At 49.5% G+C, this 25,240-nt stretch overlaps 8 protein-coding genes across 8 annotated transcripts; 4 read left to right on the top strand and 4 right to left on the bottom strand.

Moving 5' to 3' along the window:
* Window positions 1-1,338: 1,338 nt before the first annotated feature.
* On the bottom strand, window positions 1,339-5,299 carry K444DRAFT_555920 (TBC-domain-containing protein). The gene is made up of 2 exons (XM_024876723.1): window positions 4,792-5,299; window positions 1,339-4,742 (listed from the first exon to the last, which is right to left on the bottom strand). The coding sequence occupies exons 1-2, from the start codon at window positions 5,233-5,235 to the stop codon at window positions 1,767-1,769; spliced, it is 3,420 nt and encodes a 1,139-aa protein (XP_024740643.1). The 5' UTR covers window positions 5,236-5,299; the 3' UTR covers window positions 1,339-1,766.
* A 1,966-nt stretch (window positions 5,300-7,265) lies between these two features.
* K444DRAFT_522305 (uncharacterized protein) lies at window positions 7,266-9,605 on the bottom strand (the record flags this gene model as incomplete). Its single annotated transcript, XM_024874199.1, has 2 exons — window positions 7,266-7,535; window positions 7,599-9,605. 2 exons carry the CDS (start codon window positions 9,603-9,605, stop codon window positions 7,266-7,268), a joined length of 2,277 nt encoding a protein of 758 aa, XP_024740644.1.
* Window positions 9,606-10,734: 1,129 nt separating this feature from the next.
* Window positions 10,735-12,747, bottom strand: K444DRAFT_474653 (kinase-like protein; the record flags this gene model as incomplete). Its single annotated transcript, XM_024872924.1, has 2 exons — window positions 10,735-11,231; window positions 11,283-12,747. Coding segments are annotated over 2 exons (1,962 nt in total), but the record flags the coding sequence as incomplete, so codon positions are not given.
* A 1,103-nt stretch (window positions 12,748-13,850) lies between these two features.
* Window positions 13,851-14,912, top strand: K444DRAFT_626436 (uncharacterized protein; the record flags this gene model as incomplete). Its single annotated transcript, XM_024882648.1, has 3 exons — window positions 13,851-13,991; window positions 14,131-14,440; window positions 14,602-14,912. The coding sequence occupies 3 exons, from the start codon at window positions 13,851-13,853 to the stop codon at window positions 14,910-14,912; spliced, it is 762 nt and encodes a 253-aa protein (XP_024740646.1).
* Window positions 14,913-14,965: 53 nt separating this feature from the next.
* K444DRAFT_317172 (uncharacterized protein) lies at window positions 14,966-15,935 on the top strand. Its single transcript, XM_024871859.1, has one exon. It carries the CDS (start codon window positions 15,073-15,075, stop codon window positions 15,880-15,882), a length of 810 nt encoding a protein of 269 aa, XP_024740647.1. The 5' UTR covers window positions 14,966-15,072; the 3' UTR covers window positions 15,883-15,935.
* Window positions 15,936-19,406: 3,471 nt separating this feature from the next.
* On the top strand, window positions 19,407-20,903 carry K444DRAFT_522278 (uncharacterized protein; the record flags this gene model as incomplete). Its single annotated transcript, XM_024874197.1, has 2 exons — window positions 19,407-20,316; window positions 20,368-20,903. 2 exons carry the CDS (start codon window positions 19,407-19,409, stop codon window positions 20,901-20,903), a joined length of 1,446 nt encoding a protein of 481 aa, XP_024740648.1.
* A 462-nt stretch (window positions 20,904-21,365) lies between these two features.
* On the bottom strand, window positions 21,366-21,933 carry K444DRAFT_317203 (uncharacterized protein). The gene has a single exon (XM_024871860.1). The coding sequence runs from the start codon at window positions 21,773-21,775 to the stop codon at window positions 21,482-21,484; it is 294 nt and encodes a 97-aa protein (XP_024740649.1). The 5' UTR covers window positions 21,776-21,933; the 3' UTR covers window positions 21,366-21,481.
* A 748-nt stretch (window positions 21,934-22,681) lies between these two features.
* On the top strand, window positions 22,682-25,035 carry K444DRAFT_641245 (uncharacterized protein; the record flags this gene model as incomplete). Its single annotated transcript, XM_024884602.1, has 6 exons — window positions 22,682-22,731; window positions 22,785-22,809; window positions 22,871-22,956; window positions 23,021-24,271; window positions 24,363-24,401; window positions 24,459-25,035. The coding sequence occupies 6 exons, from the start codon at window positions 22,682-22,684 to the stop codon at window positions 25,033-25,035; spliced, it is 2,028 nt and encodes a 675-aa protein (XP_024740650.1).
* Window positions 25,036-25,240: the final 205 nt, after the last annotated feature.

The raw sequence follows: 25,240 nt of genomic DNA on the forward strand, positions 1-25,240 counted from the left end.
GAGTTTGGTAGCCCTTTAATATCCCAACTAACTACTATTTATATCATATGTATTAGGCTTATAAATTACTAATTATATATATGCCATTAGGGCCTCCTATTTAGAGGGGGCTTCCCTGGACCTTATAGGAGAAATAGAGATTAGTTCTATACTGAATTTAATACTGTGGTTTCATAATACACTAATTCATTCTATTGTCTTATTGCCTACTAACAAACACCTCACACCTATAAGGCTAGGCTCGTTAGCTAAAACCTTAGTTAAAACTTTAGTTAAAACCAAGTTTATATTAATTATATAATACTAGCTATTATAAATTATATATAAGAAATTTACGAAATTAACTCTTATATAAGCTAATATATTATATAATATATACTTATATTCTAGTTTTTCTTTTTAGCTTTAAATTATTTTTATAAGAAATCTATTATTTTATTTTTTAAGTTTAAAATATTATATTTAATAGTTTTTTTTCTAAAATTTTAAATAATATATAAGTCATAATAAAGCCCCCGGAATATAAACTTATTTATTTAATTAGTTAGAGCCTCTCTTTATATATTAGTAAAGAGTTTATAATATATAAAGGTTATTTTAAATTTAAAGAATTTTAAATTTTTAAATTTTTATATAAGTATTATTTGTTCTAATTTGGACTCCTTAGTAACCTTAGCGTAATTAGGTATTAATTGCCTATCGAACGCATCTAGCGCCTTTTATATATCTTATTTATTAATTATGTTATTAAATTTTAAAGATGGCAGGGTAATTTTCGGTGAAGCATGAATTGACTATACGAAGGCGACAGGCGAAAAAAACCGTCCAAATCCCTCAAGCGAGAATTTGCGTAATCTTAGCCTTGCGATAAAAAATTTGTCGTAATTATAACTTGAATTTAATTCCAGCAAAATTATTATAAAAGATAGATCTGCTTCTTCTCTATTACACAAATTAAAAAGTAAAGAGTTTAGACGTTATATTGAACCTTAGTGTGATTTTCCACAGGTAGCGATTTTGGTGTTCCTCGCGATTTGGCAGGTGGCCGGTTTTTTTCGCCCGTCGCCTTCGTAGGCATATATTGACCTAGGATCTCGGTTACCCCGCCAAAATCCCTCCCGAAAGTCTTCAAGATCAAGTGGCTGCGAGATGCTGGAACAGCGGTATAGAGAGCCGCAATGAAGGAGCACATTGACACGTACTTGAAGGAGAACAGTCTAGACGCTCCCCTGGACGAATCCACACCAAACACAGATCCAAGATGCTGTATAAGCGAGGGTTGTTTTTTGCTTGAGTAATTTAACATGTTGGAGCTACTTCTGGATATTGATGTTCTCTGCCTTGTTAACGATAAGAACTAAGAGAAGCGCATCTACGGGAGGAGAAAGGTCTTAAATTGGCCTGATTCCATGCATGCGTTTCTGAACGAGGGTGTATACGTCACGATGAAGCTCCGTGTGCTCCCCGAGGGAAGCGAGGAGGATAGTGAGGGGCTGGGTCTGCCACCCACTCTGGGCGACTACATCGTGAAGGGGACGGACAATCTTCTGAGGCAGGCTGTTCGGAGAGGCCTAGAGAAGGCCGAACTAGTCCAAACACAGCCGAGTGAGGAGCCCGAACGGAACGATGTCTTGCATGATATGATCGAGGAGTGCTTCGCACCCATGATATAATTCACAATTCCCTCCCAAGAACTCCAAAACCTCTCCCGCGCTCCTCCCAACCTGATCGCTCCCACCCTCCGCAAATACTACATGTAAATAAAATCAACGCTCAAATTCCACAACCTTTTGAGTATCGGTGCTCGCCTGACTGATGCTCCTTGCACGATGAGCATCGGATCCCTTGGGGCTCAATGTCCCTTGCTTGACCTCACTGACTCCGTCTAGGCTGCCTTTAATACTCCCTGCTTCAGCATCCGCACCCTCTAGTAAGTCTCGATCTTCCGACCGTACACTCCTACGTTCTGCATCGCCGCCGTATCCGCCAGCAGCTCCCTTGCCATCATAACCTTCGTCTTCATCTTCGTCGTCCTCTGGTCTCTGCACCGCGTTCTTCTCCAGTTCCTTCTGCGCTTCATCCATTCGTCGCCTGACCTCTGCCGCGACGCGCATCCCGTCAGTGACAATGTTGTCGAGAACACCGCGGAGGCCTTTGCCGGGAGGTACGAGACCAGCTGACCCTGTACCACCTATGCCGGCTTGCGATCCGGCAGTTGATCGTCCGAATCCGATGTTGGAGAAGGTAGTGAGACTGGATGAAGAAGATGCGGGCCCAGTTGAAGCAAGCTTCTCCGAGATTCGGAAGGATGCAGGGAAAGAAGATTCAAAAAATTGCTCCAGTAGCTCGTCTGCGAGAACAACCATACGGAATGTAGGCAAGGTGATATGGAGCGGTTTTGAGGGATCGAGAGCGGCGTTGGCACGCTCTGACATAGCTTTAGAGACGTTGCGTTGGTTTCCATTCGACTTCGGGCTGTCTGATGGAGGAGGTACTGATGACAAACCTGTGGATTTCTTTGCCCGTTTTGGGCTTGCATCAGTACCGAGATCTAGAAGGTCTTCCTCTGGTTCATCGTCACTATCTTCGCCAATACCAAATGCATTGCTTTCAGCGTTCCCATTCGTCTTGAAGTCTTCGCTTGTTTGATTCTGGGGATGATCCGGATCTGCATATTCAAAGCACCTTCTGATGAAGGCACTCACAGAGCTCAAGAAACGTTCTTGTGTACTCCCATGAGGGCCATCGATTACACCGCCGTTTCCGGCTTCATATTCGCTGAGTCCTGTCATCGAAGTCGAAGGGGTCAATGAACCATCCAGACCACGGCGCGAAAGGAAAAGCAGTGCCTCAGATATTCGCAAGATCCCTTCACGGTCGACCTTTCCATCCCCATCATCATCGTAGAGCTCGAAGAAATACGTGATGCTTCCCATGATATCACCTTTACCTTTAATGTGAGCTACTCCTGTAACGACGTTCTGTAATGTCAGAGCAGAGTTCATATCCACGTCCCATCGTCTGAATAATCGTCGCATAAATTCGTGATCTGCTGGTTCGGGGTTTCCATAACCCCACGGAGACAGGGAATTTTCCCTTCGTCGAACGCTGTTGCCAAAATAAGAATGCTTTTCGCGTTCGGCAGGGTTGTCTTTCTCTGGTGGTGTTGGAAAATCCGAGATCGCCCATCTCGCCATGCCAGCCAGGAATTCCCTAAATCCATCATAATCCATGAGTGTTGGGCTAGGTCCTAAGCCTACCCGACCTTTCTCGATGCTCTGTCGCTCTGCAAGTCCCGCAACAACCTCAGCAGCCCTAGCTCTGCTAGCCTTTGCCCGCCTTTCTGTCTCTTCTTGAATGATCTGGCTTCTCTGTTGGCGCTCGTATAATATCCCATAAAACCTATCGTACAATGCACCCAACTCATCGACGCTTAATCGCTTGCTATCCGGTCCAAGATTGCGAATTGACGTCCGCTTTGCAAAACTCTCGATGTTATTTAAAACAGCATCCTTGTGCTTGTTCCGCTGATCCGTAATACTGGCTTGGGTGATTCCAGAGAACTCCTTAAAGGCCACCACCATCAGTTCTTGAAAACGTGTCACAGCTCGAAGCTTGGCATTTTCTGACTTGGGATGTGCAGATTCGTCAAGCTTGGAGAAATATGACTTCAGCACCGAAATAAATGCTCCGTCGTCCGTGGCGTCCAGGAGTTCCTCTCCGTTAATCCGTAAGATGGCCAGTCCAACTTGGAATAGAACCTTCGGACCTTCCAAGAAGAATACGTCCAAAACACGAAATGCAAAAACCAAAGGCATCGAGTTGATATATAGTGAAAGGAACCAGGGGAGAGATACAACTGAGAGTTGGACGTCAGATTTGACGAGGTGATCCCAGAGAATTGGCATCGTCTTCTCCACCAAGGATTCGAAGACGCGTTGGTCCAGTAATGTGCCGTACATTGTCGTTGAGTAATATCCGGGTAGAAGTCTGTCACACAATGTCGAAAGCAGGAAGAACGCTTGAGATTCCGACATGTATATGAGTAACGCCGCAACGACAATGTTCATAGCCTGGCAGTATCCGACTTCCTCATTCGTCCAACTGTACGCCGTGAGAACTCTCCTCAGCCGCCCGATCCCTTCCTCGCTCTGGAAGCCGGGGTATTCTGGAAGACTTCGATTCAAGTCCTTTTCGATTTCGTCAATTGCAAGGGAATCTCGTCCTTCGAATTTTGCAAGAGTGTCTACGAATAGCGTGGGATTCTCCAATCGTAAGAACAAGGACCCAGAAGTCAACTCCCAAATCTCCCCGCGGAGCCGGTTGGGTAAGCCAACACGGATCAGCTTGTGAAAGGTAGGTTGTCGAATCAAAGTAACATTGCGTCCGTTTTCTCGCAGGTATTCTCCCCAAAGCCTCATCTTGCTCCTGTCTCGTAATTTCCGCACGTCGCCAGGGTATCGAAACACCATCCCGAGTCCCGCATCGGGTGGATCTCCGAATTTCTTCCCATCGCCTTGTAGTAGGTATTCTGAATAGCATTCTGATACCACTCTCTTCAGTTTTCCAACCTCTCCAACGCCTGACTTGAGACCCCTTTTTAGCCCATCACAGAAACTTTCACAAGCTTGGCGGCTGCCCGCCAGTTGTATCGTAATTTTCTGTTGGTAAACAGGGGTCTTGGAAGCATCGTTCGAAGCATTGTTGCTGATTCCGTTCCATGTCGTTATAGACAAAGCAAACTAAGTCCTAATCAGCTTTTATGTAGAAGGGCAGAACCGTAGAGCAGACCTGATAGCTTTGACTATGCAGCCGTTCAACTCGCCGGATAGCACACAAAGGAAGCGTAAACCCATTCCCTCCAGGCCCAGCTCCGTGAGTTTGTCCTGTATATCCAGATGATATGCTGGTGCTTGCAGTAGGGAGGAAGCTCGTCGGTTGCGTTGAGAAGCAGAGGTAGGACTCGCTCAAATGCAGCTTCCCGGCATAGTGGTATCCCCTCTCTCGGTCCCTATCTTTCTCTCCTTGTGTTGCATTCGGAGCGTAGGTGATCGGTGGGGATATGGTAAGCTCTGCAGTGATCTCCTGGAGAGGTGTCTGGGACTCCGGCAGTCGAAACTGATGGCGGAAGAGGAGGGATTTCGCAGGATTTCGGTCGGATGCAGATATGTTCAGCGCTTGCATAGGATCAATGAACGACTGCGCCTTTTGCACAAGGCTGGAGAGGTTGAACATGGCTCATGGTATCTGCTGCGTTGAGCAGCGTGTCGTTTGGGTGCTGAAGGGCTGAGGTTTCGATGTCATCCCGCCGCATGCCCTCTCGCGGTACTTGGCGCCTGCTGCTTTAAGGTTACGCGATGGTTGAAACACCAATCAAGAAGTTTGCCCCTGAATAGACACAATTCGAGGCTCTGGGCGGATTAGGTCCTCCGTTTATGATATTATCGAAATGGTGAGTTAGGAAAGAATTTCCGAAAAGGTTTCGATCATCAGGGACTCGAGTCCAGAAAGACCTTCTCCTCGTGCAGGAAACCCCCCCCCGGGCCAGAGACCAGGTCACGTGCAAAAAAGAGGGTTCCAGGTTTTGAAGAGGCTATTTTGATGCTCATAAATTTTAAAGGGCAAAATTGGGATCCGAGCAGCATCTTGAAAACCTATCTGAGATGATAAGAGCATATAGTTCAGTGTATCATTCAAATAAAGTAAAATAGTTCTACCGTTGCCCATCTCCCGTCGCGGACGGTTTCACTCTTTCACAGCAGACAGGATACGTGGCTCGGTGTAAAAACCCAATCACTCCCTGCTAGTTTAATGACCGATGAACTGTTAGAATTGTGGGAGGGTATGTCCCATAGCTTCTTCATGTTCTCTAACTCCCCAGCCTCGCTTGTAGAATGTTTAGTTGTCTTGAGACATATCATACTGCAGCAAATTTGCACCGCTGATAAGGATTCTTGAGACAAGAACTCCCACCTTGGTCTATGAGGCATCGGAGTCTTCCCAACCTTCTTCACTCCTCATCTCTTTCCACTCCTTCGCCGGACCAGTGTTCGTCAGCTCAGTGTTCCCTTTCAAAAGCTCCGGCTTCGACATGAAGAGCCGTGACAAAAGTAAGACGGAGTCATAGGACTTCCCGCTGGATTTGACTGCCAGCTCGTCGTTGCACGCCGCAGACTTAGATGATTTTCGCTCACATTGACCCTACGGCACGGTCTTTATTTAGCGCCCACCTCGCCCCTGAACCACCATCAGCCCTCAATCCTCACCCTCAACAAACAACAACATGAGTACAGAACCAGTTGGATGGCATTCATTTAGCAGACAAAGCAAAACTAGCTTGCCTGGACATGCCGCCGGAGAGGAAGAAGATCTCTTGCTCTGAGAGGAATCGGGCTTCGAACTGGAGTGTGGAAGTATGCAAATAGGCAGGAGATAGGAGATCGCGAACTTAGTACCCCCCCCCCCCCCCCTCCCCCCCCTTTTTTTTATAAAAAAAACCATGGCAAGAACAAGCGTTTTAGGAAGAGGATTACCACGCAAATGTTATGACTGAGGGATTTAGGAATAGGGATATACCAGAGGAACGCGAAGAGGCGCATTCGGTCTGACCTCGGTAGAAGGAGGGCGTGATATAAACCGAACGTATCTTCACCGTACTCTCAGTTGAAACTTGAATTCCGCAGCAAGTGGCTGTCTAAGACTAGGCTTTATACTCTGACTATGCGTAGCTGCAATGTCCATTGAGTCTTGAGGAGGAGACTAGGAAGAGAGAATGCTGTCAAATGCCAAGTTCTTTAGGGCCCCCGTCTACCACACTGGCCAGTTCTCAGTACTTGCACGTCGAGAAGAATAAGTGATTCGGAACCACTCAAAAGAGGGCTGGATGAACAACCCCGTGTCTTGTATTCGTATTCGGAACCTCCTCCGTCCCCCTTAATAATATCTATACACTCGTCACCTCCCGCATTCATCATTCATCCTATCTCATCCCATCCCTCATCCCCTCCCGTCTCCGCATAAAACACACATTATAATCAACAAAAAAAACAAGGCAAGCATCGTATACCCTTGCCAACGCTCCGCCAACGCCGGGAGATACCCACCCTCTAAACGCCAGCTACCGAATAGCATGTGTACGTATCGTATATAACTTTTGCTGAATGAAAAGCCATCAGGGACCCATTCCCTCATCATTCCTTCTCTCCTCTCATTACAAATCTCATCCCCCATTACGATGCCTGCCGAATGGCCGACAGCTTATACTTTTACGCAGCAATAGCACCCCCTTCCTCCCTAATGCCCGCGACATTAGCCCTGCTACTACTCGCCGGATTCGCACTCCCCAAACTCGCGCGATTCTTCTTCTTCTTCTTTTCAAGCGCCGATTTACCCTTTCCTTCTTTCTCGGAATCATGCGCGGAGTTGGTTGTCGATTGCGAGAAGTCCTTCCATTTGCGCCAGCCGTCGAAGTCGATTAGTGCTTGCATGCAGCCCCATTCCATGACCTTCCGTTCGAGCCAGACGAAGTTGACAGGCTGTTTGGTTGTTAGCTCTATCTTCTTTGAATTTTGACAAAGGGGGTGGGGGAAGATACGAACCTTGGTAAGGAAGTCATTACATCCCGCAGCCAACGCTTCATGTCTGTCCGATTGCAGCGACGAGGCAGTAAGAGCGACGATAATGACGGGCGATTTGAACATAGCCGTGCTGGGCAATCTATCATCGTCCTCCACTTCTCCATTGCCTTCCTCGCCAACCTCAGGCGCACTGCTACTGGCACTACTGCCAAAAATACCAATACAATTCACTCTCTCCAGTCTCCGGATCTCCTTCGTAGCTTCCAATCCACTCATGATAGGGAGCTGGATGTCCATGAGGACTAAATGGAAACCGCCGGCTCGCCATTTGGTTACTGCTTCCCGACCGTTCATGGCTGTTTGCCAACGCACTTTTAGACGCTTCATGAAGGCTTCGAGGAGCTTGAGGTTGATAATGTTGTCTTCAACGATGAGGACGTTGATTGGGGGGACGGCACCGTTGAGCATTCCTGCGGGCAGGGAGGGGTGCTCTGCGTTTGTTTTCTTGGCTTTCTTTGCTCGTGCTACAGGCCTGGGAGACGAGACTCGCGGAGGAGGGGTAGCGACGCGTTGGACTTGAAGATTGTCGGAAGGTTGAGGCGCTGGTGGAGTCGGTAAGGGGGGAGCGATAGGCGGGGCGTTGGAAGTTTCTGAGGCACTCGAGTGAGTGCGTGAGCGCGGGGCTCGGAGGAAGGGTAGCGTACCATTGTTCACTATCGGGGCCTGGGCGCTGTTGCCGATTACCGTGGGGGACGAGGTGTGTGTACGGCCTATTCTGGGTCTGTCTCTGTGGTGTCTCCTATTGCTTCCAGGAGAAGGGAGAGCCGGGACGTGACCTGTTGTGAGGACTGACATTGAATGGGTGGTCAGTGAAGGGTGATGAGGGTTTGCCTGGCCATTGACTACTGGTGCGGTGTTCGAAAGTTGTGGCAATGGAGCCGTAGGAACCGGCATGGGAGGAAAGTAATCTGAGCCTCCCTCTGCAGGTCGATTTTCATCATAGTAACCCCGTTGTGGTTGGGGGGAAGGCTTCGGTGTCCTTCTCAACGGGACATCGATAATCAACGCCTCATCCACAGTCTGTCCTCCCGGATAGTATGCATCCAATGTCCTGGTCATCGGCTCCTCTGGTCCCAAAGTCCTCTCCTGTCTCTGTTCTCGAGGGGCAATCCTCAACGTGACATCCGGAGCATCAAAATTCCTGCCCAGCGAATTTGCATACTTCCGCAAAATCATATCCCGCACATCATCAACCAAATCATCCTCATGAATTTGCACCAGCGTCGCCGACTGCTGCGGCCGCTTGACCCATATCTTCCTGCTCACCATATTGGGACTGATAGTCGAGGGCCCGTTTGCCGTAAAATAATCAAGATTTGCAGCTCTGGATTGCGGAGGCAATTCCGTCTCCAGTAACGTCTTGATCAACCTCGTCTGCTGATGCGGCAACAGGCTCTGTCTCCTCGAAAGGCCCGACGGTCTCTGCGTGCTAGAAGTATTGTCGCTGCCAGTGCCCGGGGCCGGAAAGTTTATCTCTATATTCCTCTCCTCGGCACGGCCCTCATTCTCCTCGTCCTCCTCTCGCACAGCAGGGATATCGGTATTCGGGGTCGGGAAGTCGGCGGTCGCGGACGAGGAATCGTGTTTCTGGTCGTCGAGATTGGCTTCGAGGGGGTTTGCGAAAGTTGTTGATGGAGATGCAGATTGCAGATGCAGATCGCTGCTCGTCTCAGCTAACTTGACGCTGGTGGCCTCGTCCCGCTCATCAACCTCATTCTTAGGTCCAATAGCCTCGTCTTCAATCACTCCACGCAGAGGGGATTCCTTCTCGTCGATTGTCGCGCCGTCGAATGTCGAAGCGGGTCGCTGGCTATGCCGGGAGCGTAGAGAGCGGGGGGTCTTGCGCGTGGGTGTAGGAGTTGTTGGCGTTTGTTCGCCGTCTGCTGAGGACTGAGAAAGCGACGAAGCAGTAGAATGCCTCCTACTGAACTTGGCTCGCAGTCTCGTCTTGAGCTCCCCAATTGCCATGGAAGGCTTATCACAGGCGATGGCCTGCCCGCACTTCGGATGCGCGGTGCAAAATTTTCGAGGAAAACGTTGGGTTCCCTCTAATTTTCGGTAGGGAGATGGAAATGCGATGCGTTGTCGTACGGGATTTGTGATTTGGCAATGCGCTTCACACCATCGAGGATAACAGAAACAAATCTGATTACGTTGAAGACGTACCGAAGACTTCCAAAGAAGTCATTGATGGCAAGGCAAGGCGTATTTCATTATCTACTACTCAGATTTAATTCCATTCTATAAAAGACATCCTGCACTTCTATCCGGGGCACATTTTGCCCTCAACCGCGCCTCGCTTTCATCCCATTCGCGAGTTGCCCCTGTCACCGCGTAGAACCGAGGATTGGAGGATGCAAGCTTCCTTGTCATCGAAGTCTTGAATCGCGCTGAAAATGGTAACCATTGGTGAGGCACACCTCCATGTATTCGCCACCACAATGCGGGAAAGCCCATATCGAGTGAGATATCGCCACAGAGAGGGGGTCATAGCCTGTAATGTATCCTGGGGAGGCAGTGGAGCTGTTATTTTCGGTGGCGGAAACGGCTTGGTGTAGCTCGGGGGGAAGAGACGTCGATACTTTGTTCATTTTGGAGCTCGGGAGAGATCGAGATATTGGAGGATATGCTGCTCTGGCCATGGTTGAGAGATGGGTGAAAGATGTTGTAGCTGGGAATAGGCAAAATAAAGTGGGTCACACTGATATGCCTCATGAAACAGATTCGGACCACGAGTTCTGGATTATGTATAATTTCATGCGCCCACTATCAGCGAAAGGGGCGCCAGTAATCTCTATGCAGCAGTATGCAGATACTTCTGAGCCTATCTTCCATCTCGACTCGACGAAGTAACGCAGACCAGGAGGTGAAATGAATACCTGCTTATGCCGTGTACACAGGCCGAAGAACCTCTCAGACACCAAGATTGCCAACTTCCAACCTATTTTGCCTATCCAAAGACATGAGGAGCCTTGCCCCTGAGGCAGGCCAAGCCTCTCGCATTAACAGGTCCAATTACTCCCGCTAAGACCAGCCATGCAGAAATGCAGAAATGCAGAAATGCAGAAATACAGAAATACAGAGGGCCCAGAACCATTCACATATCCGTACTGCCAGGAAGCCGAACGAGTCTATGTCCCAAGTGCATTTTCGGAGGGAGATGGTCGTGCGTAACCACTTTCCCCAATGGCTTCATAGAAGTCCGAGACTTCGATGCATCGATTGTTACGGCGGGGTCATCATACGTATCGACCTGACAACAGTCGACGTTCTTGAACCATCTATCTTTTGCAACCTTCGCCATTGTGATCCGCTTCGACGGATCCGGGTTCAACATAGTGAGGAGCATACGCCTCAAAGCCGGAGGGTTGATATGCATATCGAAAAACGCCACGTAGGGATAGTCATTGGTGTTAATCTCTGGCGACTCTTGACCAGCGTGCTTTGCATACCACTTCGCCCACCCCTTGACAAGATCGTCGTACAAGGGCGAACTGCCAGGAGTTGCCTCCTGCCATAGATTACCATTCGCCGTCATGCAAAGCATCACAATGGCGGCTCCCCATACATCCAAGGGACGAGGGTCGTACTCGCCTATTTGCTACATTAGATTTTCTCAGTTGAGATTTTTCTTGAGTTGCTTACCCTTCTTCGCGATGACTTCAGGGGCCACATAAGGAGGGCTACCACACATACCAGGAGCGCAAAGTCTAACCTCGCCCATCTCCTTTCCGCACTGTCCTCCAGCTGCTCTTAATCCAGGATGAATGCCAGCAAAAACTTCAGAAACCCCAAAGTCCGTTATCTTGAGTTTGCTCTCTTTCGTGATCAACAGATTCTCCAATTTGACGTCACGATGAGCAATGCCGTTGTTGTGGAGGTAGTTGAGACCTTGGACCAACTGCTTGAACAAACATAGTCGATCATTAAGGTGGTCTTCCTTGCCAAGATATTTCAGGGTGACAAGACTGAAAAGGTCGCCCTGGTCACAGAACTCCATCACGTGGTTCCACCGTCCATTGTGCTTACATAAACGGAACGTTTCGACGATATTGGGATGGTGGACGCTCTTCGCGATTGAGTATTCTGATTTGACTTTCTGTTCGTAATCTTCGGCCTTTTCGTTTGTTGACTTTCCACGGAACTCCTTAACCGCATAGACCTCTCCAGCGCAGCCCTTCCGGTGCATAAGTCTCACATTGGCTGTAGCACCCTTCCCGACATGCTTCCCTCGTCGACCAACTATCTTGCTCTGATCCGTATATTCAGAGTAGAGTTCGACAACGTCCACGGTGAAGTCATCAGGAAGGTTCAAGCTCATCCGTCGTGATTTCAGGCCGGTTCCAGCATCAGCTGCCATGCCCCATATCTGCCTAGTAGGAAGTTTCACTCGCAGGTCATCGGCAGGATCAGGTATATGACTCTCAAGGTCTACGCTTGTAGCGCGATGCCGTCGCTTGTCATTCTTAGGTTCCTTGTCGGTGGGTGCAAAGGAGATCTTGGACTTTGTATTTGAAATCTTGTCCCGAAGACTGAAGCCCGTGGACGAACGGATCTTTCTCCTGTAGGCGAAGAATTCGTCGGTCGAGGGATCTCGTTGAATCGGCTTTTGTTCGCTCTCTACAGCAGGTGACCCGGGTGAAGGCGGGGTGTTCGATCGAGTGGTGTATGCAGAATTTGTGGCTGACATCCTCCTCGTTGGCCTTCTGCGCTGCCCCTTCCCGAGTACTGGATCCGATCCATGGGCTTGGGTCAGAGGTTGGATATTGAGGTTCGCCTGTTGAGAATTTGATCTCTTGAAGAGTCCCGACAATCCTCGCTTTATGGCTCCGTCTTTTGATACGACAGTGGAAGCGGTCGGCCTTTTCTGCAGTGGGGTGATTGGAGTCTTTGGTGTCTGCTGGGGGAGAGACTTTGTGTCCTTCCCAGCTGAAGGTGGTGGTGTCGCAGGAGTATTCACAATGAGAGGAGGCCTTGGCTGGATTGGCCCGAAGGCATGGGCATTGTCCGAATTGCCCTTGCCATTCATTTGTAAGGTATGTGGATTGTGGCTGTCGGTTGGTGTGACGGGTTCCGCAGCCTCACTGCTTGTCTCCTCTTCTTCTTCCTCCTCCTCCTCCTCCTCCTCCTCCTCTTCAGCGATAGGGTTTCTGAGGTCGACGGGTCGTAATTCGGGCGAGGAAGGGTGACTCGAGCTTGACAGTTGCGGATCGGTCTGCAGTTTGAGGTTGGCTGGGTCATGGTGCGAGACCAGCGTCGACTGAGGCGTCATTGTAGAAGTCGACATTTTGTGTGAGGAATGCAATCAATTGCTGGCAATACAAAGAGCGTATTTGTAGGGGAATTGCCCTCGAACAAACCCCTCGGAGGTCGCCGAGTCTGCTGGTGTTCTGATCACCCCTTTCCTGACTGGAGTGGTGAAGCTGGAGCTGGCCTCGATTGAGTCGGTCTCAATCCTGAGATGATGAGAAAATCCGACAAAGGCACATATTGTTCGTCGAAACTAGTCAATAATAAGGATTGCCAAGGTCAATCTGGAGTTCGAGTAGTACCCACAAGCTCGCACAATAGCTTGGTAAGGCTGTAGGATCTTGGCCGCGGGAAACGAGGTGGATTATGAGGGCTCGGGCGGCGGCTCTTGCTCTTGCTTTTACTAGGAGGCTGCAGCAGGTGCAGGAAGGTTACTTATTGCAGGACAGGGCTCGAAAAGTGCGCCGTAGGCCGTGCGCCGTGCCAGGGCTCAGGTCAACGTAGTGCCGGTTCGGTGTGCCGACCGGGCTCTGCGGGATGTGCTTGATTTGTTGCGAGCGGACGGAGTGCCGTGGATATTTTCGCCGAGGGGCGAGGAGCGAAGAGCGAAACAAAAGCTCGGCTGCTGAGCTGAATCCTGATGCGTGATTGCGACGCCCCGCCCACAGTACAGTATGCAGCGGTGAGTGAGTCTGTGACTCTGTGACTCTGTGGCCGAGTGCGGCGGGAATATTCAGTCGGCGGTGGAAGTCCAAGCCAGCGATCTCAATCTTGAATGAGGCGAGAAACACTGCCAAGAGGTGCATCAAGTGAGCTCGGGGGCAAGCTTCAATTAATAGCTCTCTGTCTAACTACGTCCAAGACTGAGCGGCCCAAAGCCAAGAGAACGAGGTGCAGCGCCGCAAGGAGAATGGTGTGTGGGATGCGCAGTGGGCGTGGGTTTCGTCGGGGGAATTCCTTCCCATGGACTTTGTGTCCTGCCATCGTTCAATCCAGCAATCCAGCGGCTACAAGGATGCTTCTCGAGTGGCTCTCGTTGCCTTCTCCAGCGTACCCCGGGCACAAATGGACTTGCAGTTGCCAGGTGCCGAAGACCCTGAGCCCGTGAGTGGGTGGCGAAGAACATGCTGCTGGAGAAAGTCGACAAGATTAAATACTGGCACTTCATAGGAGGGGGTAGACGACAGGAAACCTCCAGCGGAATACTGTGCTGGTATCGTCTGCATGGCCCAGATCTACGTAGAACACGCCAGCGGTTCCGCGAGGCGGCGACGGGTTGATTCTTGCTCTGTTGAGAAGCAGGTACTGGGCGACGCGCCGACGTCCGCTGATCTCTGCTGAGGTTGAGGCTGCCAAGGCTGCCAAGAGGAGCGTAGAACAAGCCAAGAACACAGGTGGAAGCAATGGAAGGAATATCGGGCAAATCCTCGGAATTGCCTTGCCTGGCTTGGCTTGTGGTGCGACTCGGACGACGTTGCTGGAGACGAAGGAAGGACAGGAGATCTCGGCCATCCCCAGACCAAATGCGCCGCCGTCCAAAGGAGAAAAGGAGGGTACTCTGGATAAATTTCCTCTTTCTGTCGCGATAGCGGGGTCCCTCGATTCTCCAGACTCACACGGTCCATCTCAATAACACGCTTAGGAACGCCACAAGCTACTTTGCCTGCAAGAAGCACGGCTTGAGACTGCTTGAGACTGCTTGAGACTGCTTGAGGCTCCTTGAGACTGCTTGGAATGCGTGTGCGCAAGTGCAGGAAAGCCAAGAAGTCACGTCAACCATTGTTCACGTCAAGTTCCCGCTGGCTAGGGATTACCCGTCATTTGGCAGGTGTACGAAGTACGAAGTACAGTACTGGTAGCCGTCTCCCCTCGAAGATCGACCGCACTACGGCGACCCAGAACGCCTTGCCAGCCATCCGCGCTCCATGCCGTCATTTCTGGTCAGGGGTGGCTTGCACAACAGGAAACCGATCGGATGACCCAGATCTTGGGGATGCGAATGGGAATGGGGGCGGGAATAGATAGGCGTCAGCATCACCGTCTCTGAAGTCTTGGCCCATCAGGATCAGCATCCAGGCCGCTGAGAAGGGCAATCGGCACACCGTGTCTCGCTGCCCGAGCCCGAGAGGTCGTGTCTTGACAAGTATGAAACCCAAATGATCTTCAGGTGCTGAAGGGTTCTCAAATGCATCAGGCTGGGCGAAGACTGGGAAGTTCTCGCGATTGGACCAGCTCCCAAATTAGAAATGGCAGCATCGGCAACTTGACAGGATATCCAATACCTGCCTGCCATGTGGGGTCGAGAAGCTTCGGTGTTCAAAGACAACAGAACATGTCGAAGATACTTCCAATTTCTGGCTGGAAGTACAAACCCAAAGTAGGGTGCCCAGAGACCCTGTCTCTCTTCAGCGGCCTTGGCACTCGCGACCAAAAGATCCTCACACTTTTTGCACGAACAGTGCGGGAGCTCGCCAAACCCCCATCCTTCAAAATCATCGCCTCAAGATCAAGCCTCCCTCCCACGGTTATGGCGTCTTTGACGAGCAACACGTCTCCTCAGCTTTCGCCGAAAGTTCCGCGATCCTGGTATCTCACGACGAGGCACATCAGCCTTGAAGCTGGAGGCTTCCCTCGGAATGCTCAATCAGGAATGCCGCTTGTCCATGCGGAAGTTCATAGGTATCTAACACGTTCACAGCATGTACTGTACAAGTATCTCTTGGGAGTGGCTTGCCGAGCTTGGAGCTGCAGTTGCTGCACGATGCTGCAAATGTCCGAATGCAGGCGGATCGTACATTGTGCAGCGAGCCTATCGTCCACTGGGGAGAAACACTGCGTTTACAGCTGTCGTGGACGAAAGCCATTCTTCAACCTCCATGGCCCATGGTCGTCTACTGAAATCTTCTTCTTTCCCGGCATTACTCGAATCTCCCACCGAAATGGAAGCCGTAACTTGGACGAAGAAGGACTTCCCAGAAAATCCGTCGCACAATGAAGCCATAAGAACGGTAGCTCTCATTAACACTTTCGAAACATGGAGCCCCACGATGCTTGTGCCTCACCCCCACATCTTGGGGGTCACGCGCTGAGGCATTTACGCCGCGTGCAGTGCTGCAACAATCAGCCTTGCCCGCCGTTGTCTTTCTTCCAATGAGTAGCGATTTCACGATCAAGCGGTGAGTTTCAAGCCCCAGGTTCTCCCCACTCCATCTGCTCCCCCCGCGCCTTCCATTAATTATGCTCTGATTTATGAATGGCATGCATGTGTCGTGTGCGACTTCTCCGCATTCGGAAAGTCTGCATGTTCTAGTCTAATCGTATGTCTTCTGTTGGAAGATTGATTTTTCCCCACTGAATTTTCCTTCGATGACATTAACTATCTCGTCACACTTACTTCTCCCTGTTTGTCTGATCAGCAATTGCTTTTTCTGCGGTTCCATGCAAAGTCAATTGTCCCATCCTTATCCGCAATCAGGATTAGCCTCTACTTATTTCCAGAGGATACACAATTACGGTGCTTGAAAACCTTGTTAAGCTGAAAGTACAGCTTTGCAAGTGCCCACGTTTGGTGTTCTCCTTACTCGTCAAGGATATCTTCTTGATCCCCGACCCAGACCAACCATGCCTGGTCCTCCAATATCTTCCTCCCTAAGCTCTTCCTAGTTGGCAAAGTGCCATTCTTACCTAAAATCCCTATATATTTCAACTAGATCGCAATATGTTCTTCACTGCAGAGGTATCAAATAAAGAATCGAATCTTCTTTCCCTAGCTCCCAGTATAGCAAACTTACCGCAATAAGCGTTGCCACAGCTTAGATCTTTCGCTAAGTCCACTACATCATTCATATTCGAGATGCACTTGTTAAATTTCCCCGACAGTCTTTCTTGCGGTTCAATTCTGGCTGGTTTGAAGGTTTTCCCAGCAGTTTTGGAGCTGTGACGAGCAACAAGGTTGTGCAAGCCAAGAGACAGGCGGAAGGGTAGGAGTGAAAAGGATACACAGGACGAACGACTCTGCAGTTAGAGTTGGGCTTTAGCGCCAAATCGATGAGGATCTTGGCGCCTTGGCAGCGAGCCTCCAGTTCTCCTTCCGCACGTTACACAGCCTTCTCAGCGACCACGCGCAACTCGGAGCTCCCGCGTTCGAGGTTTTTGGGATCTGCTGCAACAGGAGAATGGTGTAAACGCGGGGCATATATTGTGATAAATACGAGTCGAGAAGCGTGAGGATATTTATGTGGAGGATGTTTTAGTTGGACATCCAAAGAAAGTGAATACAAGGTTGAAAGTTATGTTGTACATCGCTTAAATGTTGTGGATATTCTGGTACATTGAGATTTCTTAAAAGGTGAAAGTGAATGCCAGATGAATATTTCGCTGCGTATCACACTTTCCATCTGAAGATCCGGAGGACATTGACTTTCTCATCTGATCTGTCATCTCTTTGTTGTGCCAAGGCTCGGGAGTTTGATGGACATCGAACCTTTCATCCAAGGCGTTCGAGTACTAATGAGCTTTCACCCGATGTTCTACGATGCAGTTCTTATGTAAGTTGAAGACGTTGCACATCAACATCGCACCAATGTTCCAAAAGTTCAGATACACCGGGCTTGTATTCAAAAACGGGAGTGTATTGACATGTTACATTCTGTTGCACAACATCGAGCACGTCGACGGAACGCAATTCTCTCTATCCGCGCAAAGTTTGGGAGCAAGTGCTTATTCGTCGGACTTATGCCTCTACAAATCATGCACAGCCGCACCAGAATATTGGACAAGATCTTCATTTTGATCAAAGCTCACATTCAGTTGGAAGCGGAGTTAGAAAGATGATTTCATCATTTGAAATTCGTCTGGACGAAAAGAGATAAGAGCGGACGATATGGAGTGTCTGGTGCATCGGCTCCATTTGAAGATGCTAGAGATCAATTTCTATCGTTGTGTGGAGAGTTGGGGAACTTGGAGAATTGAATTTTGATTTGAAGAAACAAATTAGGGACGTTCAGGAAGTTTTCCTTTGTTTATAGTTTGGTGAAGGTTCACATTTCACATCGCACATGCGAAGAAGGGTAGCCCCAACAACCAGTATCAAATTCCTGCAAATCTCGATCGTAACATCAACGTATGGTGGGCTATCGCAATAAATCTGTTCTCCTATATAAAAGATGCAAAGTTTCCCAATTTGTTCGGGTTGGCTGGCGTCTTTGACCAGCAAAGTAGAACGTCCAATCTCAACCTCAGATGCAACATTCAAACGGCTCGCAAATTCCCATCACCAGCCCTTCGAATTATGTTCCCATTCTGCCCACGCTGCCCACGCTGCCCATTCGTCGTAATACTCTGTAGTGTATTCTTGTTCTCCGAACATCCATCGATCAAGGCTCGCAGGCCAAGTTTGAGGAAGGTTTCTATCGACCCTCGGTCAGCTGGATGATGAACTCAGCAAATCGGTAGAGATACCGTAGCGGTCGTATGATAAGAGAGATTCCGACGTCGTCTAAAATATTGATGATATCCAGGTTGAGAAGAAAGAAGAAAGGTCGACATATGAGGAGGATTCCCAGGTCGTCAACGAAGTTCAGGACCTTCATACGGACAATATCGGCTTCGGTGTACCGAGTACGAGCGGATCGACTCGATCGAATCGAACGAGGCATCGCGAGTATCGTATGCTTTGAGCATAGCGAACACCGAAGCACTCCATCCCCCCCTTTTATTCAAAGACCTCTTTCACATGATTTTCAAACGTGTCGAAATGCTCATCAAATTCATGATTCAGACATCGTTGCAGGATCACTTGATCGTTAAATGGTACCGTACGTGTTTCTGCTCCAACGCCAGCTTTCCACTCTTTTTGACGGAACACGTCGATGCATCCCCAGCTCCCACATCGTGCAGCTCCCGACGGATTGGGCTTAACGCGGAGGGTGGATAGCGGCAGGGATTCGAACCACGTCACATTCAGGGGATGGTTCGCGCCCTGAATATCCACCGGAAAGAAAACCATTCGCCCGGGTTGGGCAAAAAATTGCCCCTATTTGCAGAGCGTTGCAATAGGAGGGAGACGGTGAAGCATCAGCAACACGGCTGGCCTCCCCATTGATCGGTTTTTGGGGCGGTCCGGCCCGGGCGAATCATGTATCCCTGCTCTTCTACAATCAAAGGTTAGACACATCTCCCCAGGACTCACCTCTCGTCCCCTTTGAAAGTGACAGCACATCAAACAACAAACATGATCGTATTCTGAACCACCATCCTGCCCCACGAGTAGCACATACTCTGCGTGCGCACGTAGTTCCGTCACCGAATCGACCTCGAGAACCTCGGCAACCCTGTCGCGTGCTGTCCCGTCCCTTTCGTCATCGAAAGCCTCATTCTCCACTTGCGCCTACGAACATTAATCGAAGATCAAGCACTCATTCCCATCGCAACTTCGACATGTCGAAGCAACCATCCGACTCCTTCCTCCCATCGGGTGCTGTAGACTCTCCGCGCAAGGTACTAGGTGGTCGGGATTCAATGGTCTCGCCTCTGAGCCAGGTTCCCCGGAGCGTCCCGGACTACCACCCTTCTCCGCACAGCGGCAACGGCTCCCCATCTCAAAACACCTTTCTACAATCGCGGTCACCATCGCACCATCCAAACGGGCCGCCGATTTCACCTCCGAAGACGAGGAGTGCGAGTGCGGATGATAATAGTGCAGCCTTGGTCGAGGATTGGCGGGTATATACGCAGAAACTACGGAGTCAGAGCGAAGGCGAGAGAGCACATATGATGGCGGACAGAGCTAGAGTGGAGGAGGTGATGGCAGATGAGAGAGCATTATGGGATCGAGAGCGGGACATACTCAAGGCGCGGATAGCAGAGCTTGAAGCAGAATTGGGGAAGAGGAAAGCAAGCGGTACCCCGGAAGGCATCAGTCCACCGCGACAGCGCCCAAATCTGAGGCACGGCCCGATCACTTTTACAAGTCCAGGTTCGAATGCCGTATCTGTCACCGGTAGCTTCGACGGCTCCGGCCGTGGCATCCCGCAGGAGTCTGGGAGAAACGCGGACGGGTCCCCGTTCTACGCTCCAGCACCAAGGAACCCAAGCCGCAGCTTTAATCCCTCCGAAGTACGAGATTTCCGTGTTGATTCCATGACCGCGCCGCGAGAGAGTGCCATCAGAGTCACAAGGAAAGAACTAACTTCCTCGGACTTTGGTGTCAAGTCTCCCCCATCCGCTCACTCCCTTTCCCCAATCCCCGAGACATCGACTGAGAGCATCGACATCTCACACATCCAGCCGGAACTCGAAGGTGTAGCAATCAAAGCGACAGCCGTATCCCCTACTTTTGCTGCCAAAGTCCTTTCTCCTCAACGCTCACCACCGAAATTATCACCAGATGTCAAGCCCCCAGGTCGAGATGTTACAAACATGCAGCGAAGTGTGAGCAGCGGGAGTTCAAGAGAGGAGAAGGAGAAGAAGACGTTGGAAGTGGTTTTCCAGCCGGAGAACAGGAGATTGACCATGCATGCTGGTCATACACCCAACCACTCGATCACCAAATTTGCATTCTTGGGCGATATGAGCGAGAGTGGAAACGCTACGCCAACGCAGGACCACCCTGGTCAGGAACAGAATCATGATCCTCAACAGCGGAGATCTTCCTTGGCGCCTGGGCACGAAAATCTCGCGCAACCTCCAAGAGAGGGCAGCCATGAGCATGGCCAGGAACATGAACACGACCACGATCAAGGTGACAGAGAACTCTCTGGTCCGTTGGGGCTCACCAACGAAGCTACAAAAGACGACGCTTTCCTCGCCCAACTCACTGAAAAACTTGAAGAAGCACGGAAATCATCCGACCCTTCAACAAGCACCGAATCCTCTAGCAGCCAGGACAGACCTCTAAGTCCAAGGAAAAGGCTGCCAGTGGAAGAAAGCGATGGAGAAGAAGACGACAAAGATGAAGGGCCACCCCTGAGATTGAGGCCGAGCTTTAACTTTGGACGGCCGATGGGGAGCATGTGATTCCTTCCTGCTTCGAATGTGGATTGCGCGTCATTCGTTTCCTTTATTCATATGGAGTATCGCTAGACGGTGTGGGGTTGGGTGGGTGGCGTGGGTTATCGATACCTCTTCTCTACACTCCCCCCCTTTTTTTTTGTCGTTTGCTTTGACGGAAATCCGAAAATGGCTGTACAGCGGAAGATCTCTTTCGTTTCTCGCATTCTCTTCACTGCCTTAGGGAAGGCTGAGCGGTTGGATCGGACTGGCTTCGGTGTTGAATTTCAAAAGTTCTGTTCTCATCTGTTCGATGAAAATCATGGGATTGGGTGGCGGTATATCATAGGCTGTGGCTACCGGAAAATCTGACCTTGGCTTGGCTTGGCTTCATTCAAAATGGGAAAATTGGCATTAAACGGATGGAACATGGATTGGGTGGGAGGCAAAGTGAGCATTGATTGCATGGGATTGGGTATGAATAGATTACAGGACCTCTCTCTACCTTCTAAGGAGAGGAGGGTCCGCTCCACTTATAATTATTTCTTTTGTTTGTTTTCAGCGTTGGGTGGAATGGTGTTGAACGAGCGGGTGTTAAAATGGTGTTATGAGAGATGATGATGGAGAGCGGAGTATATATTTGATAGGAGCAGAGCGAGTGAGAGCGAGATAGCGAAAGAAGGACTCTGGAGGAGTACCAATAGCGAACGAAGATGATACCCCTTTTGCTCATACTTCATTTCGTGTATTTCGAGTGACGAAGTGGAGAGTGGTTCGAAGGGAATGTTACATCTTGCTTCACCTGAGATGTTCCTGACGATTTGGTACATTGAGATTTTGAGCCGGCGGGAGTGAATCCTGGAAACGGGGGTCATTGTTGCATTTCGCTCCATTTTCATTGTTCCAGGAGATTTTGGTACATTCAAGGTTGAGAGTGAACCGTGGAGCTCAGGTCGATGTTTTGTTGCACATTTCTTCGATCCTCCAGAAATCTCTGGTACAATGGGAGTATTGGGAGAGATAAATGGTGGTGAAGCGGGGTTTTATCGGACCGTCGGATGACAATCGCTTTCTCTATGGGATAAGAAAACTTCAGTTGCACGTCGCTTCGATGTTCCAAGAAATTTCGGGGACAGTAGGCTTTTAAAAGGGGAGGGAGTGAATTCTGTTCTCATCAAATCATAGGATGAAAACGAATTCATAAGCAATAGAAGATGACTTGTTACACGTCGCGAAAATGTTTAACCGGACTTTCAGGTAGTGGATGCAGCGATGTAGTTACATACAAAAATATAACGTTGTGCTTCTTTATTATATTGCGAGCTCAGTTTAAGTATCCTTGTAAATAGAAGTCTGGAGCCCGAGATACTGGAAGGCTCTTCTCCTGGACTTTGTGGCATCGACCAACTTCAGATTACGCATGCAAATAGAACTCCCCAAGATATTATTCGTACTGGATTAAACAATTAGGAGGTAATAGTTGGGTTTTAGAGCAGTTATCAATGAACAAGAATGGTTGAAGTGTAGCACGTGACCAGCGTAACTTCCGCTTCTGGTTTGCTTCGTCCGACTTCCACCTTCAGCACCACTTCCCACAAACCAGTGCATCTGCTAACAACTTCTGTGATGTTTAAGACTTCCACACTTTCGGTATCTCTTATGTCCTGGTGCAATCGGCCCGAGATGGGCTCAGATTGACATCGCGGACGTCCTGTGAAGACGGACGATTCTGGGGTTCCAGCAAGCTTGAAGGGACGATACATGTAAAGCCTTGGGAAAGGGACAGAGATCCTATCGACGACACGATGAACTCACGGCCAGATCATGCCATGGAACGCCGAGCTTTCCAAGTATCGTAAGCTCCACTTGCTTCACCGGTCATCTGGACGGCTTGCTGACCTAGCCCAGCTGTGAGAGATGCAGAAAAAGGAAGGTTGGTTATCACCGCTTCTGCTCTTAGATGGTTCAACATTACTAAGGACCACCCCACCCAGATCAAATGCGATCGTCTTCAGCCCTGTACCAAATGTGAGAAAGCAGGAGTTGAATGCACCTTTATGGGCTCGGGTGAGAAGCAAAGGTACTCTCATCTGCAAATTAAGCTCTACCCTGTCAAAGAGCTCTACAGCTAATCTATCTCTAAGACCCGTCTCTCGAGGCTATGTCCAAGCTCTAGAAGGGCAAATAGCGTCACTCGAAAAGTTCATCACCAAGCTCATCGCCGTCGATGGCCCCCAACGCGATGAAATGCTGGCCAATTTTGGCAAATCGTCTGGTCATTTCCATCCCCCGTCACAAGACTTCAACACATCCAGCACATCTCCTGGCGCTGCCTCGAAAGCGATTTCAATAAGATCAACGACGGGACATCTCAGGAGAGTGAGAGATGGCAAGGCAGCGGAATTCTATGGTCCTACCAGCTTCTTTCAGATCAGTCCCTCAGACACTCTAGATCATGCGACTTCAGCTACGGAAAACCTCTCACTCGATCCTTCTTCAAGTCTCGGAGAGCAAAAAATTGTGATTACGAATTCTCTTGAAGAATCCAGCATCTATTCCGATTCTCAGCTAGCTTTCTCTCCACAAAGCCACATCTGCCGAACACTGATGGCATCATTCTTCAAGAATCAATATCAGTATCATATGTGTCTATATCGAGAGTATTTTCTGAGAGACTTCAATACCGGGAAAGGGCCATATTACTCGGATCTACTCATGTACGCCATCTGCGCCATGGGAGCTCTGGCTAGCGAAGAGATTGCTCTGCGCGAGCTATCAGATGTGTTTTTCAACCGCGCTCAGCAACTGCTCTACGGATCCGCGTTAGAGTCGCCCAATCTAACGACTTTGCAAGCGCTTATTCTCTTGGGACATCGCGAGATAGGGCATGGGAAGATGTCAAAAGGGTGGCTCTTCTCTGGCATGGCGTTCAGACTTGCTCACGAGATGGGCTTACATCTTGACCCAAGTAACTGGAAAGGTTCCGACGACTCTCGTGTGGAAAGAGAGATTCTACGACGGACTTACTGGGCGGCTTTTGTGGCCGACAAGCATTTGTCTCTGTACTTCGGACGACCACCCGCGCTGTATCCTAGGCAATCGGACGTCAACGACACAATCCGGATTCCGTATCCCCCGGAATGGGAGTCTCTTCTCAACACGTATATCATGAAAGGTACTTCCGAGACTGCTTATGAAGATGGACTGTCACTCGTTGCGTCATTTGTTCAGCAAGCTGAGTTGTGCAAGATCCTGCATCGTATGATTATTGAAGTTTTTGAGAATCGAAGCGCGAACACGGATGAGACTGTGTTGGCGACTTCGGTCAAGGATATCGATGTTGCGTTGAAGAAGTGGTCTGCGAATCTTCCGGCAAAGCTTCATTGGAATCAGTGGTGAGTAGTTTTCTGGGAATGCTTTTCTTAGAATAATTTCAGGGCCTCATTTTTCGCAACGGAGAGTTCAGCTTCAGCTGACAGTGTCCAGGTCGGTGGGTCCGATTCCAGCCCTTGTGCTTCATTTGCAGTAAGTCTTTCCGTGCATTGAGAATTCGACTTGATGTATATCGCTGAATCTGAGCAGCATGATGTATCATACAGCATTAATCATTCTGCATCGACCTCCACGGAACCTCCTCCGCGACCCTGCTGTTGCCACCAGCGAAGATGTCAAAACGTGCTACGAATCTCAGGACGCCATCGTCAAATTAATTGGAATTTATTCCAGACAACATCAGTATAGCCACTTACCCTTGACTTTTGTGCACATTCTTGCGTCTGCGGCGAGCATTGTGCTCATGAGACGACACATTGACGGGGCTTCATGGGCTCAGCCCGAAGTATCCAAGTCGCTCGGAGTGATCTTAGACGCTCTCGATGGTATATCTCATACTTGGCCATGTGCAAAGCAAGTTCGGGCAGTAATAAATTCTGCAATGAAGGAGGGCACGCCAGAAGCTGGAGCTGGAGGTTTTGCTCTTAGTAAGTCTCCTGAAGGTTTCGATCTCATGACAGGCTTGGCAGGACTGCCAGAGGTCGGGAATGACGACTTCTTGAATGGAGAGTTTGGTTTCAATATGGACGATGCTGATATCGGGTTTTATCTGAATGAGGATTACTTGAATGACCCTTTTCAGGGTGAAGAATGGTCGTTCACGTGACGAGACAGAGAGGGCATCCGGCAGATCAGAAATTATCGCTCCATTAGCAACAAAAGATGGGGGCTTGCACTGCCCAAAAAATTAAATGTTCTCAGCTTCGGCCATTCTCTCAGGATCTGAAGAAAGAAAACAGATATCACAAGTCGATGTGGTGGCTTGAGCCGCCAAGCCACACGAAATGATCTGCAACGGACTTCCACCTGCG

This window comes from Hyaloscypha bicolor (assembly GCF_002865645.1).
Source record: "Hyaloscypha bicolor E unplaced genomic scaffold K444scaffold_49, whole genome shotgun sequence".
NCBI classification, from domain to species: domain Eukaryota; kingdom Fungi; phylum Ascomycota; class Leotiomycetes; order Helotiales; family Hyaloscyphaceae; genus Hyaloscypha; species Hyaloscypha bicolor.